This window comes from Diadema antillarum, unplaced genomic scaffold (genome assembly GCF_040938485.1).
Source record: "Diadema antillarum isolate AM-2024a unplaced genomic scaffold, OU_Dant_1.0 seq00000708_RagTag, whole genome shotgun sequence".
Lineage (NCBI taxonomy): Eukaryota > Metazoa > Echinodermata > Echinoidea > Diadematoida > Diadematidae > Diadema > Diadema antillarum.
The window spans coordinates 362,501-377,312 of record NW_027271612.1 but is presented as its reverse complement, the minus strand read 5'-3'; the positions used below and the strand labels follow the sequence as shown (position 1 = coordinate 377,312).

The 14,812-nt window shown below is 36.4% G+C and overlaps 1 protein-coding gene across 1 annotated transcript in view; it reads left to right on the top strand.

The window, feature by feature from the left end:
* Positions 1-14,812, top strand: part of LOC139737837 (uncharacterized) — an 88,043-nt gene that overhangs the window by 62,863 nt on the left and 10,368 nt on the right. The window contains exons 2-7 of the mRNA XM_071648510.1: positions 5,618-5,755; positions 6,819-6,909; positions 8,130-8,216; positions 11,934-11,996; positions 12,821-12,892; positions 14,450-14,565. Of these exons, the coding sequence (XP_071504611.1) occupies positions 5,724-5,755; positions 6,819-6,909; positions 8,130-8,216; positions 11,934-11,996; positions 12,821-12,892; positions 14,450-14,565 (461 nt within the window). The 5' untranslated portion in view covers positions 5,618-5,723. The remainder of the gene's footprint in view (positions 1-5,617; positions 5,756-6,818; positions 6,910-8,129; positions 8,217-11,933; positions 11,997-12,820; positions 12,893-14,449; positions 14,566-14,812) is intronic.

Sequence of the window (14,812 nt, the reverse complement as noted above, 5' to 3'; positions counted from 1 at the left end):
GATATTAAAAAGATTCTCTTTTGAATTCTAGTGGATGGATCTGTGGGTTTCATCTAATACGGATATCTACTCGAAATTATGATAATCTAGCAAGCAAATAAAAGCTAGATTCTACACTAATTCACAATAACCGTGAAGAAGAGCATCTCGCTTTAGAAGACTATCTATTCCACACTGGTGTACTTAATTAAAAAAAATGAGAAAGAAGATTTTGCATAACATTCATTGGGACTCATTGACTCGCTGTTCCCTTCTTCTTTTTCTACTGATTGCATTTCGATCCTCGAAATTTTGTCTTTCATTTATCAGCTGCTGCATGGTAATCCCACGAAACAAACCAAATGATGAAAAAGAAAAAAACGTTCAATGAGCACACTCGTATTCATACTGCAGAAATTAGGCATAAAATTTGAATCGCTGAAAAATTGTTCTATTCAGTCGGCTCCTTTGAGTGTAATGCGGGTGTCTGTGTAATATATTTCTACGCATTTTCCCGCCAAGCTTGTACGGCTTGTCAATAATGCAGACGCCCACTCTGAAAATAGAGACATTGCCGCTCATCGACAAAAGAAAAGAGCTTCCTTTCAAAAGGCACCATGAATCTCAATAGTGCTCTACTTACTGGCTATCGTCTGCTTTCGATACCCCCTTCCCTCCCGAGTGGCGTAGAGAATTCAGACAACTTAACGAAAACAGCGTCTGGTTCTTTATTAACTCAGAGTCATGAAAAGAGATCTGGAAATATCGATTTTACACTCAGCGAGAAAACCTGTTGGTTCGCAGCGCGCAGCGCATTGGTCTGAGTGGGCGATGAATCAACCTACGCAAGCACGCACGTTTTGAAAGGTACCCGAAAATAGCATGCTGCTGGGAAAGTTTTTTTTTTTTTTTCATTTAGACATACATAGGTGTGAAAAGTGAATTTATATCTTAACTGAATTTAAGTAGATTGTCGAAGAATATAGACGTACTATATGTTTATTCCAATTGTGTGTATTCCTATTATGCCTTGCTTACCTTTCTCTTGAATGTATGTAAGATGCCTGACAAAAACATTATTGGTAACTCCATCGAACATGACTAATGCATGTCTACTCACTGGTAATTCTGAAATCGTTTAAATTTCTGAAAAACAAAATGGCACAAAATTAAAGAAAAGGAAAGGGGGCAAAATTCCTGCAAAGATCGGAATGTAAGGTTGTCATTGGGAGGCCCATTCCTATTGACGAAAAGGGAATACAAAAGCGGCCTGTCACGTGACACAAAGCAAACACAAAGTGGACAGGAACATTAAAAAAAAAATGACAGAGAAATCAAAGGGAGGTTAGATTGTACATACTGCAGTTCAGCTTCAGCGGTGGATTTCAAATGCCGTATGTTCGTGCCGTGTTGCAGTCGCACCGCGTTACCGGCAAAGCGCCAATTTTCCGCCACTTTATTAATAATTGAGCGATGTGTAATCGGGCGTAATTACGGTCGAATGACGACGAAAGTGCGCAAAATAAAAAGGGGTCAAATATTTGATTCTTCTCCAGTCGATATGGGAGCGGGGTTGAGTCTGATAAAACGAGTAGGGCCTATATTGTGCATGTTTTAGGAAAGGAGAGTGATGTTAAGACCTACTACTGTTATGACTGTGTTATGTTATTTTAGAACGTTCGTTTGTTTTATGGAATTCTTACCATCGATCATTTTTTGATAATTCTTTCGTAAAGAGGAAAAGTGGAAATTGCGTCTGAAGTGTGAAAAGATAAAAAAAAACCAAGGATATAAAGATATGGACAGGTCAAAGCTTCTACAACGAAAAGAGCATGCTAATGTGATAACCCTCTTGTCTGACATATTTCCTAGCAGTATTCTTTAGTAGCTTACCCACTTTTTCGAAATCTAAGCAAACATAATCAAAGCAATAATAATAGATTTATACAGAATGCAGAGTTATAAAGATTTAGGAGGCTTTTCTTTTTGTCTGGTTTGCATTATACGAGTGCCAGACTATGCTGTTTTTATTTTCTCACATTCGAGAATAGCTTCTCGTCCATTTATTGATTATTAAGTTTTTGTATTTTACTCTGTTAATTTAATAGAAATGTGATAAAAACCTAACATGACATTAAAACGCTTTGTCCTGGCGAGGAAAGCGCATGTTTTAGAAACAAGACACCAAACAGGTTAGTCATCGCATTCTTCATCAAGAACGCGATGACAATATACGTATAATACCCATATAAAGAGTCGATTGGGTAGCTTCCCTTTTCGTCTTTTTCTTTTCTCTCACATTTCACTGACCTCGGCATCTCCTATACAGGTGTTATCTGACACCATTACATATTGTATGATCTCAGTGCCTGCTGCTGCTACTGTCATCGCAAAAAAACAACAACTTAAAAATAAAAAGTGTCCATAATTGTATGTGTGAGAAACGGGAGCACACTTGACTCATTTATAGCACTAAAAGGTAAATGCAATATTGAGCAGCCTCCTTTATCACCTTATCGTTCTAATACTGGAAAACATTTTATGATTTTTTTTTCATATGACAAAGAGTATATTCAGTGGACTAAATTTTATTCATCTGTGAATTCAGTTTTCTCTATATTCATAATTCTCCATCTTAATGTTCATTGTAGGTATTACTCTTTTATTCTTCTTTAATGACTAGTTTCTTTTCGTTGAGGAGTTAATATCCTATAGAATTTTCTCCCTTTTTTTGCCCCATATCCACTCAATCTTCCCCACTCCCTATTTCTCTGTTTGCAGTCTCTTTCGCCATTTTTCCCCTCTTTATCCGCTTCTCTATCCCGGACACAATCGCCAGGCTTATTTACCATGCTCTGTATTATTCATTGATACCCTTCAGGACGGTCAGAATTAATTCTGGATCAGAATTCAGTTAAAAGAGAAGGGACACAGAGTTGAAGGACCTACTTCAGTTTTTACCTCAGCCTTCACACTATGATCGTCCTCTCTTCCCTGGAATTCGTATGAAAACGAACTATATATAGGAAGTGGAATCACGATGGTAGAATTCTGAGAATTATGATAGTACACTGCGCACATGACGCAATTCATTGATACCTGTAAACGATCCTCACACACAGGAAGTCAGGATGTGTGCAAGGCTGTATCGTGTTATGGGGCTGCTTTCAATATAATGTCTGACAAAAAAAAGATAGATACCTCAATGGGAAGCAAACACGATAACCATTACCAATGGCTACAGAATGACGGGAAACTATACTCATTTGTATTGTAATAACTATAGGAGAGAAAATTGTTACAAGGCAGGTAAGACAGGAGAAAATTAAGAGTATAAGACCAGCAAGCGGTGATAGATGAAAAAGTTAGACTGAGTGATAGAAAGATAGAAATATATATATATATATATATATATATATATATATATATAACGAAGAATAAACCGGTAATGCAATATTTCGCCAATATAGAGTTTATTGTTGCTCAATAAACTCTATATTGGCGAAATATTGCATTACCGATTTATTCTTCGTTAAATTGGAGCCAATACGTGAATTCGCAACATATATATATAAATATGTGTATATATATATATATATATATATATATATAGAGAGAGAGAGAGAGAGAGAGAGAGAGAGATAGATAGATAGATATATAAATAGATATGAAGAGTTTGTTCGCAAAACCCGATAAGTCCATATTTGCCAAATGGAGATATTTGTGATTAAAGGACAGGAAAAACAAAGAGAATAATAAGACAATTTTGGCTTCTTTTGACCATAACTTAAAAAAAATGCCTTTATATGCAGTGACCAATATATCATTTAAAAAATATTATTTTGTACTTTATGACAGAGACCGTACTTCATCTGTTTTTGCAAACTAACTCTTCATACAGATAGATAGATAAATAGATAGATAGATATATAAATAGGTAGATAGATAGATAAATAGATAGATAGATAGATAAATAGAGAGATAGATAGGTAGATATAGATGGATAGATAAATAGGTATAGATAGATAGATACATACATACATACATATTAAGAGAGGGACTGAGAGAGAAATAGAATGTAAAACAGAGAGAAAAGAGAAGGGGTGAGAGAAACATAGACTGAAAGATAGATAGATAGATAGATAGATAAATAGATAGATACATAGATACATAGAGAGATGGATAGGTAGATAGATATATAGATGGATAGATAAATAGGTATAGATAGATAGATAGACACATACCTACATACATACATACATACGTAAGAGAGGGACTGAGAGAGAAATAGAATGTAAAACAGATAGAAAAGAGAAGGGGGAGAGAGACATAGACTGAAAGATAGATAGATAGTTAGATAGATAGATAGAAAGAAAGAAAGAAAGATAGATAGATAGATAGATAGATAGATAAATAGATAGATATGGAGAGAGAGGGGAGGCAGCGCAAAAGATACTAGCGGTGACAAAGGAGCGAGTGAAATCACCCACAGGGCAATCTAAACAGGAAAGTGTCAAATGATCTAAATAATGAATACGCCATCAATCACGTACGGGAGGCCCACGAAATAAACGTTGCACATTTTGCAGTTTATCAAACCTAAGCTTTAAATCTTTTTGTTTGCACTTCACCGATATCATGTATATCTCTTCGACATGTTCCGTGAAACCTATACGCATATGAAAATATCGCAGAAAATTAGTTTCAAGTGAAAACTGACTGGTTTAAAGTTACTTCTGTATTCTTCTCTGCTCCACCCGATTTTTTGCTGTTGCTGTTGTGAGCACTGCCGATACTCTAGTTATGACCTAATGCCTACATGTAGATTATTCCAGTATGTGTACGTACAGTGCTCTCAAAATCATAACAACAATGATAACTAAAAAGAACTGATAAGCATTTAAAAAATTACACAAAATAGCTACCCTTGTTATCATGTCACCTGTTGAAGGCAAGGCGTGCACACAGCTCCTGATTGCATTCTTCTATACTTTTTTATCATGAATGCATGCCATGCTTCAATTATACTTGAATTTTGATTTCCAGTTTGTTGGCTTGTTCCGTAATAACATCATGTTACAATAAACCGAATCATTATACGTGGAAGCATTTACCTGAGAGCGCTTGTTGGGTCATGAAATAATAGAAAATAGTGACCAATCACAGAGTCAGGAGTAGAGGAATCGGAATCCAATTTATTCGTCCCTGGGTTGTACTGGCATTAGAATGTGAAACATTTAATGACATAAGGATGCTTACAATTTGGCTTAACAATCTCGCGCTTTGAAACCATACAGCTTAGCATCATGGTGTGACCCTTGACGTATATGTACCTTTCGTTTTGTGCATACATAAAATGATATCAAATGTGACGAAACAAAAAGTAATAAATAATGCAACAAATTATATTTATTATTACTATTATCAATAGTAGTAGTATTATTAGTAGAAGTAGAAGTTGTAGTACTATTTCAATTTTTGTTATTTGTATTATTGTCATTGTAATCATTATAATTTCATTATTATCATTATTTTTATTACTATTATCATTATTATTAGTAGTAGTAGTAGTGGTTGTATCATTATTACTACTATTATTAACAACATTGTTATTATTATTATCGTATGGTTACTCCAGATATGACGAGCTGTACGTTCTCTGGCAGAAGCTTCGGGATGACGAACCCGAGTTGCTCGTGACATTCCAGAACTTTCTAAAGAAAGCGGTGTCCGAGATACAGAAGATGCACGACAATTGCGACAACGTTGTTAAAAGGTAAAATATATTTTTATGATATACTACCCTCCCCCAACCCCCCCCCCCACACACACACACATAAACCAACAAAGAAATAGAAAACCTTGTTATATTTTAAAATCGTATGCACATGGTACATGACATCACGTTATTATGATTAGAGCAAAGTTAAGCAAATACTTATATGGAAGACTTCCCCCCAAAACACACACACACACAAACCAACAAAGATATAGAAAACCTTGTTAGATTTTAAAATCATTTGCACATGTACATGACATTACGTTATTATGATTGGATTAAGGTTAAGAAGAAAGTGGTTATCCTGAAGGAAAAAGAAACACCCAAACTTGACCATGGGGATTAAGTGATTGGTTATATGGGATGTCGAATAAAATGTCTGAGGAATGTATTAACCTTGATATTATCGGGCAATACTGAAATATTTTCGTAGTCTATAAACCGTACTACGGTGGATCTATATATTAATCCAACATGTTTTGACACTGTTTCCAGTAGGCTTCTCAAAGGCTGAAATAAAGCTCTGCAGTTTAAAAGTATGACAAATCTCTTAACATTGGGACTTTTCTAGAAAAAGGCCCCCCCCCCAAAAAAAATAAATAAAATAAATAAAAAATCATATATTTGGCGTCTATTTTCAAGTTTTCGTGATTGATCAGAGTAACATCCCTTCGCTTTCATCTGTCGTAAGATATATTTTCATAAGATATTTGACATTTGATAACAACAATAAATGTCCTAAAAGAGTGCACTACAGAGCTTGCAATCTAGTCGCCTAGGTGCGTGGAATTTGAAAATCCACAGTGTTTGAATGAAACCCCATCGCAATGAGAGAGTAACAGACAAAACCCATATCTTACGCAAATATAATACAAGTAATAGATACAGCGACTGAGCGCACTGTTCCACCATATACGTAATAGATATATTTGTTAACCTACTTAGGTAGCGACGAGAGACTACCATGGGTTTTGGGTTACTGATGCTACTTTTTATCTCGTTTATTTTTTATTGCATTTGCGAAAGAAAAAAAAACGGTATCTGACTGTTTTCATTACAGCAAAAATGGCATACATGCCGACGATATGCGAAGACTCTACGAAGAGATGGAACTTCTGCTGACACAAGAAAGAGAAACACTGCGGAGAAGAGTAAGAAAATATGCGTTCATAAAAGTATATATAATTCACATATTATGCAGACATATATGTATATATGCGTATATATATATATATATATCATGATATGACAAGTTAGAATGCAAAAACTGATGATTTTGTTTTTGTAGTTCAGATTTGTTAATCAAATGCTTTGAAGTAGAGATAGGCATGGGGCAAAAAGTTGGACAGTTGGAGAAAATACATTTTGTTTTTTCCGATGACAGTCATTATTCTTGCAGGTATTATTAGAATTATTCCAAATATTCTATTTTCTTTGTTTTTCAAACAGATCAATCTGAAGCCTCCTATAACGATCGTGTATCATCCTTAGTAACTAAAATACGTAAACGTAGTTCAGTACGAATAAGCACTTCACAGTTTTTCTTCTGCTGTTATGTCGTCATCGTAAAATAATAAATGATATAGCAAGCTAAAGCTTTCAGAGTGAGTTAAAGAACAAGTCTAATCAATCATTCGTTTGAGAATATGCTGTTTACTGCTAAAGTGGAAAACAGTAAATGGAACCAAATTTGCACATATCATTAGGTACACAACTTACTTTTGTTTGCAACTTAAACGCTGATGTTGTGGGGTTTATTTCAATGAAAATAATGTCCGATATTATGCGTACTAAATTGCAAGAATATCAAAATGATGACTTGAAAAGTGTTTTTTGACAGTGGCTAAAATGAATATTCAGATAAATTAACACTTCAAAGGGTTTAGTTTTGGTAGAGATGGGAGTTCAGGTTGTAACTTCTCACGAGATAATAAGAAGTTTCTCGTGTGAAATAAGAGCAAACGATCTTAAGAGTGACCCAAAGTTTATTTGACAAAAATCAGTCTTGAAATAACTGAGATATGAAGACACAAAGATGTCCTAACCAAAGGTGGGCATCGCCTTATCTAGTGACCAATTCACACTATTTTGCTTTTTTTAAGAATAAATCTAGACTAATTTTATACCGAGTTTTATCAAATAATCTTTGAATATCCTATAATTTAATGCTCTTTAATATTTCAGATAAGTAGTTTTGAATAATCTCGTAAAAACTTGAAACCTCAATGCCCATCTCCAAAAAAAAAAACCAACAACACAACATCATCTCTTTAAAATTCATAAATAAACAAGCACATACGTACATTCATATTTGCACATTCCTTATTCATAATTCCTTTTATTCTTGAACATCTTGAACATTGGATTACAGTATCGGCAGGAGATGGAAAATGAACTCGAAAAGCTGATGGACGAAAAGGACCACGAAGTTCACGAACTGTTGATCAAAAAGAAAGAGGTATGTTATATTCAATTTTATATCTGTGTGTGAATTCTTCCCTTCTCTCAGTATTTCAAAAGGATGGATGCATATTACTTGTTTGCTGCATTTATATCAATTGTAAGCATACATGCATTAATGAATTTGTATTACTAAAACTTTAAAAAAAATAAACGTAATAATTTACTATAAATTGGAATTACTACGTAACCTTTGCGTCAAACCTCACTTTTGTTCAAATCTAAGTTTTGATAACATTTACGGAAAACAAAGTTTTATTGAGGTAAAAAATAAAGCAAAGCGACAGAAATTGCCAGTTCAAAAAAAAAAAAAAACAGAAAAACGTATCGTCGGCTGAACGCCAGAAGAGCGTTTCCGCAATTTAGGGGCTATTGAATTATTGGTATTTTGTGTATCGTCTTGTAGAGCTCAATCTCCTCCATATTATGGTGCCAATTTTAATTATTTCCATTTTAGTAAAATGTTAATGATCAAAACCACTAGGGCAATATTTCAAACGATATTTGGAAGAATACATTATATTTGATATACTCACTTTAGATTAAAATCATAAGCTTTTCATTTCATGAAAATTGATTATCTCGTTTTTATTTACGTCCAAATCTTAGAACACGATAACACCATTCTGCTTCTAAGCTGACGACATTAATAATAAATCCACATAAGCTTGATACAGTGACTCCCGTAGGGAATGAGTTAAATAATTGTAAAATTACCTCTGCCTCACTGATTACCCTGGTACTACGACAGATAGGGAAATGAAAATGGAAAAAGTAAGTCTAGCGTGGCCTCGTTAACGGAAGCTCTCTCCCTAGATAAAGGGGGTGTGGGAGGGAGGGGCGGGGAGATGGGGGGAGGGGTGTAGGATTGGGGAGCCAGACGTTCATCGTAGAGCAAACACAGCACGGGAGACTGGGGGATGTGGAGCGTCTTTCGTGTTTGAATAAATATTGCTCCGGTCCCACGCCCACCTCACGGACTGCCAAAACCGAGGCGTGCTGTGGGCGACTTTTCGCACACAGTCACTGGATCTCCAAGGAATTGGAAGGAAGTAACCCTAGAACTGCCCGATCCGTGTTAAGCATCAACGCATGCATACACACGCTCACACGTACAAGCACACTGTATTAATATAGATATGAATAAATGAATGCTATATAGATATATTATAATCATATACAAATTATCATAAGATTTATATAATATGTGTGATATCTGTATGCATTATGGAGGATGTGTGTGAACTAGCAAGAATGAAAATGTGCATTAAGTGCATAATAGGCCTATTAATTACTCTTTATTTCCGTTTTTTGACGTAACGAGAACTTCAAAACACTATAAACTATTAAAATCAAATGTGATATAAACAGAAGAAAAACTGTGTGTGTCGGTGTCTGTGTGCACCCAGTGTATACACAAGTGATTTGAGCAAGCTGTAAAGCATGGTATCCCCTGACGTCGATATACAGTCTTTAACTCACCGATCGCTCCCCCATACCCCTAATTGACGTGACGTCAGCCCGTGGCTATAAAAGTTCATGGATTGTCGAGGAAAAGAAAACCGATCACGACCGGTCGATAGTGGTCTGTCGCACCCGAGAGGGGCGAATGTTCAGGCAGCCGATCGCGGCAGTCCACCTTCCGGGTTATTTTGAGGAGAGATTGCGCGAAATTGAGGCGATAACGAGGGTATTGCTCTGAAGCAATTCTCGTAAAGTGAATAACTTGACTGCGGCGAGTATTACGCATTGGCTGGCAAAATGTATTGCATCATTTCTCTCAAAGAAAAGGGGATGCATTCGTCAAACATGTGCGTTTTTATAAGGGCAGAGTGGCGGCATGACATTAATAACTGACATTATTTGTTGACGATAGCTAAAAAACATTTTCTTATTCTGGCACAAAAAAAAAAATAAGATAATTGTGATCATTTTCTTTACCATTTTGACTATATTACGGAATCAACGAGGTAAAAACAATATCCACCCTCTATTTATTGGGCAATCATGATCTGTTTCGGAGACTGGTTTGAAAACTGTCCCGTAAATTCCAGGGAGTGTAATACCCCTGGCAGTTCCACATTCTTCTGTGGAAAATTGATTTTTGGCTAGAGAGTTTGATGTTTATTCAGAAACGCTTCTAACGTTGACCCCACGGCATTGAAGACAAATACGGTGTGTCTCCCATGGCCAGAATCGATAGAAGACCTCGCGCAGGATCGATAGCGAACCGCTAACATCGATCGGTGATGAGCAACCGGCATTTGAAATTTTGCGGTGGATCTGTAGCAATTGAAAGCCACCGCACAAAATGCAGACAGAAGTGGGAAATAAATTGAAAAGAGAATCGAAGAGCAAAGCCAGAAAGCAGCGAAGAAAATAAGAACACCGTACCTGTGTTTAATATATGAAACACTTTCACTTATTTTCCTTTTTCTAAAGAAAAAAGAAACATATATGCAAAAGCTAATACATGTAAGATGTGGATCGTTACTACACATTAGTATGGATTAATTTTCTCTTATACACTGCGAAAGGGTGGATGTTTGATATTATACCTTGCGTGTTACAGCTAGCAAAAGTGTTCGCCTGACATTCATTCAAGAGAAAGAAATACTACGCGGAAAAAGGGGGTAACCTAGATACCTTCAATCGATAGCGACCACATCTGGCCGCTGGTTTTCCGAAAGTTACCCTATTTAACTCTTGGCCTTCTGGGTATTGGAATTACCTGTGGCGAATGGCGCATCCGATTCCCCCAGAAGCATAGGGTCAGTCAGATTGTTAACCATATAGAAGTAAGACCAGTATTAAAGAGGCAACTAGCCACCGGCGGCTCGCGAGGTGCGATACCAGTAATCAAATCACAGATGCTGAGGTGCTCACCGTCACAGGAAATGAATCCAACTCTTTCCAACAATTTCCACTGGCAAAACTTGGTGAACAGAAAGTCGGCGACAGTTTACGTTATAGAGTTAAAGTCATGGTTTAGCATCGGAGTCTGCTGATTAAGGTAGAGTCATTGTGCAGAGACAAACATCTTGCTGTTTTAAAGGTTGTATATCCCTTTTGATAACGTCACGAAATTTTTGCATGGTTAAAGAATGATGTCTCTCCCAACATCGTGTATGAAATCTTACCGTAATACACCTTTGAGTTTAAACAAAACGAGACGGAAAACAAACCCCATGTCACTCCAGAATCTATGCTCCCTGTTGAACTGAGAGGAACGGTTGGAATTTTTAAGGGTCATAATACATCCAATGAAACAATAACAAAGTTATCCTCAGGAAAGGGCTGTATATACCAACTTATGAAAAGAGTCTTAAAGGATTCTTAGGGGCTCAAAAAGGGACACACCAACTTTAAAGAGCAGTGTAATGAGGGAAAACCCTTCCGGTGGCATCAGGGACTGACGACACTTTCTTGGCAGACAATCTCATTACGCATCGAAGAGAAGGTTTGAAGACGTTCGAATGCTTTTCACACTTGTCTCGGAAGTTGTCCCGCAAAACTGCAGAACAGATAGATGACGAAAAAATTCAGAGAAGATAGAAAAGCTGCCCCAACAAATACTATCAAAAAAAGGGAAAATTAATATTTTGTTTCTTAAATATTCAGATCTTGATTTTATCATCATTCATAGTTATCCGTTGATAATGACATATTACATGTAGCGAAACGTTGCATATATGTTTGTTTGTTTTTTTAACAGCTCGAGCAGTCTCTTCAGGATTTGGACAAACGGGAAAAAGACAGAGTGGTCCAGAATCAACAGGTACGGTATCTCACATCGTTATCTGCTGAAGTCTGTGATGTCTTTATAAATTCGTGTCTGTCCTGACAGTCGCATATCTTATCAGAATAATATGTCCTGTCTCATCATTGAACTAATTGTACTTGTTTTCAATTACTTAAGTATAATATGAATAACCGAATTTAAGTACACACCATAATCTTGTAATACTTTTTTATTTATCTAATTCATTCATATCTCGTCTGCTCCATCAGTTTTAAGAACGAGCTTAATCAGTGCCATCATTACAGGAGAGACACAGATAATAGTATTTTGATTGTACTGCATTCTTGTAAGGATATGATTTAATATGCATGTAGTTAATCATTGACGTAGTAACCGGTAATCCTTGGCAAAGACTATCATGTGATGGCAAATTTATCGAATACAGGAGCAGACAAGTAGCCTATATGAATGCGTATTTGAACGCTATGTTGCCGATATGAAATGAGCTTAAGACGTGCTGGTAGCAATAAACAAGCAAGTTGGTATTGATGTGGACGCTGATATCATAAAGCATGATTCACGCAGTCTCAGGTGGGAGATCAGAATGACGTCATCTGATCACCTGATATATCCAGAGCGTGAAGCCAGTCCAAGAATCGAAGCACAACTTAATGAATACAGGATGACACTGAGACGGAGCAAATCATTAAGAATCCAAAGTAAGCAAAGAAACAACAACAAAGAGCAATGAAGGACTGACAGAATCTAAACTAAGCAAAGAAGCAACAACAAGAATATAGCAAGGAGAGGAGTTTGCTCTTGTAATGCTATCTGGTTCATGTCTCTTTCTACTTTGGCAGCTGGAACAGATGGTAATGGAACTGAGCAGACACGAGGCGAATATAATTGCAGAAAACGAAGGGTTGGTACAGGTAAACCATCGACAAAATATACGCATTTTCTCACCCTTTTAAGGCATGACACCCTCTTCTCTCTCTTTCTTTCTTTGATCTAATCGTACAGCTACGTGCGTCTTATCTTGGGTTCATTGACGCTTTCACTTCATGCTTTATTCAATTTCAAGGGAATCGTTCAAAATGACTGAACGATCTATCACCACCTTATACAAATTAATGTAATATTCTTATTAAATATGAAAAATATTCTTCTTTAACTTCCTTGAATGAGCTTTGCGTGTAAGTGTAGTGATATGAGAGCTTTTATTCTTATTTACTTTTTTTTTTCAAAAACTTTGATTGTGTTTTAAATTGCAAGCGCGAATAAATGAAGGAACTTTGTGAAGATGTCAAAAATTTTGCTTGAAGATACCGTATCGATGTTAGTTAGAATAACCATGCACATGTACACCAGCGATGCATTGACGAAAATTGACAGAATTAAAGGACAAGTTCACCTTCATATACATGTGGATTGAGTGAAGGCAACAATGTTAGTAGAACACATCAGTGAAAGTTTGGGGAAAATCCGACAATCCGTTCAAAAGTTATGAATTTTTAAAATATCTGTGCAATCACTGCTGGAGGAGAAGACTACTACAGTGTATGATGTCACATGCGTACAACGATATAAGGAAAATAAAAAGAGAATTTCACAAAACTTGACTTTTTGAATAAAGTGAACATTTCCTCGACTTGTTACTGACTTATGTTAGGGGTAATACTATTCCCCCTGACTTCTGAAAGAGAGAAGTCGAGTGTTCTTTTATTATGTGAGAAAAGTGAGAATATCTTGAATTTTCTTTATACTTTCTTTATATAGTTGTACTCATATGACATCACAAGCTATATTAGTCTTCTCATCCAGCCGTGACTGAGCAGAAACTTCAAAAATTCATAACTTTTGAACGGATTGTCCGATTTTCCTCAAACTCTCATTGATGTGTTCTACCAATATTGCTGCATTCACGTAACCCACATGTCTATGAAGGTGAACTTGTCCTTTAAAGGTAATTTTCAATATGTCAACAAACCTTGCTGTTGCAGGAGGGAATTGCGTCCTGTTTTCATTTCCAAATTAAGCCACAGAACCAAAAGTGGTATTATCAGTAAGAGTAGTATGAACTGTGTAAGTGATAGTAGTGGTAGTACATGTAGTGGAGTTGAAGTACCTGCAGTTCTGTTGCAATAGTAGCTCGAATAGTAAAAGTAGCTAATAGCTAAAGCAGAAGTAATAGTTAAAGTAGTAGTAGTAGTAGTAGTAGTAGTGGTAGTAGTAGTAGTAGTAGTAGTAGTAGTATGTATGAGGTAGCAGTAGTAGTAGCAGTAGTAGTAGTAGTAGTAGTGAAAGTAGAAGCTGTAGTAGAAGTAGAAGTAGGAGAAAATGAAGAATGAGAACAAGAAGAATTAGCAGCGATGATTACTTTTTTTTTTCTACACAGTTTTTCTCTATAGCCCTTGTTGATCTCATTAACATCTAACAACATTCAATAAGTTTGTCTCCTCAATATTGCACATTTGCCGGAAACGCAGGAAAACTCGCAGCTGCGCATGCGCCTTGACCAGTCCCTCGCGGGGCTGAACGAGACGCAACAGCTGTGCCTTCAGCTGCAAGAAGAAACTGAACGAGAGAGGGCGTTCATCGAAAGGTATGTCTCCAGGTAATACATGTTTCTTCACCGTGCTTCACTGTAGCTGCATATTAGTGGGCACTTCACCAAATGACGTTAAACTCGTGAACTATGACGTGTGCGGTTGTTGTCATTTTCACGTGTTTAGTGACACAGTCGTGCCATCTGCCGAAGGTGTTGAGGGGCATACGGCTGGGCTTGCAGATGGTATTGAATAATTAACTGAATATGAATGAATTAGTGGAACCCACATTTTGACAAGGCA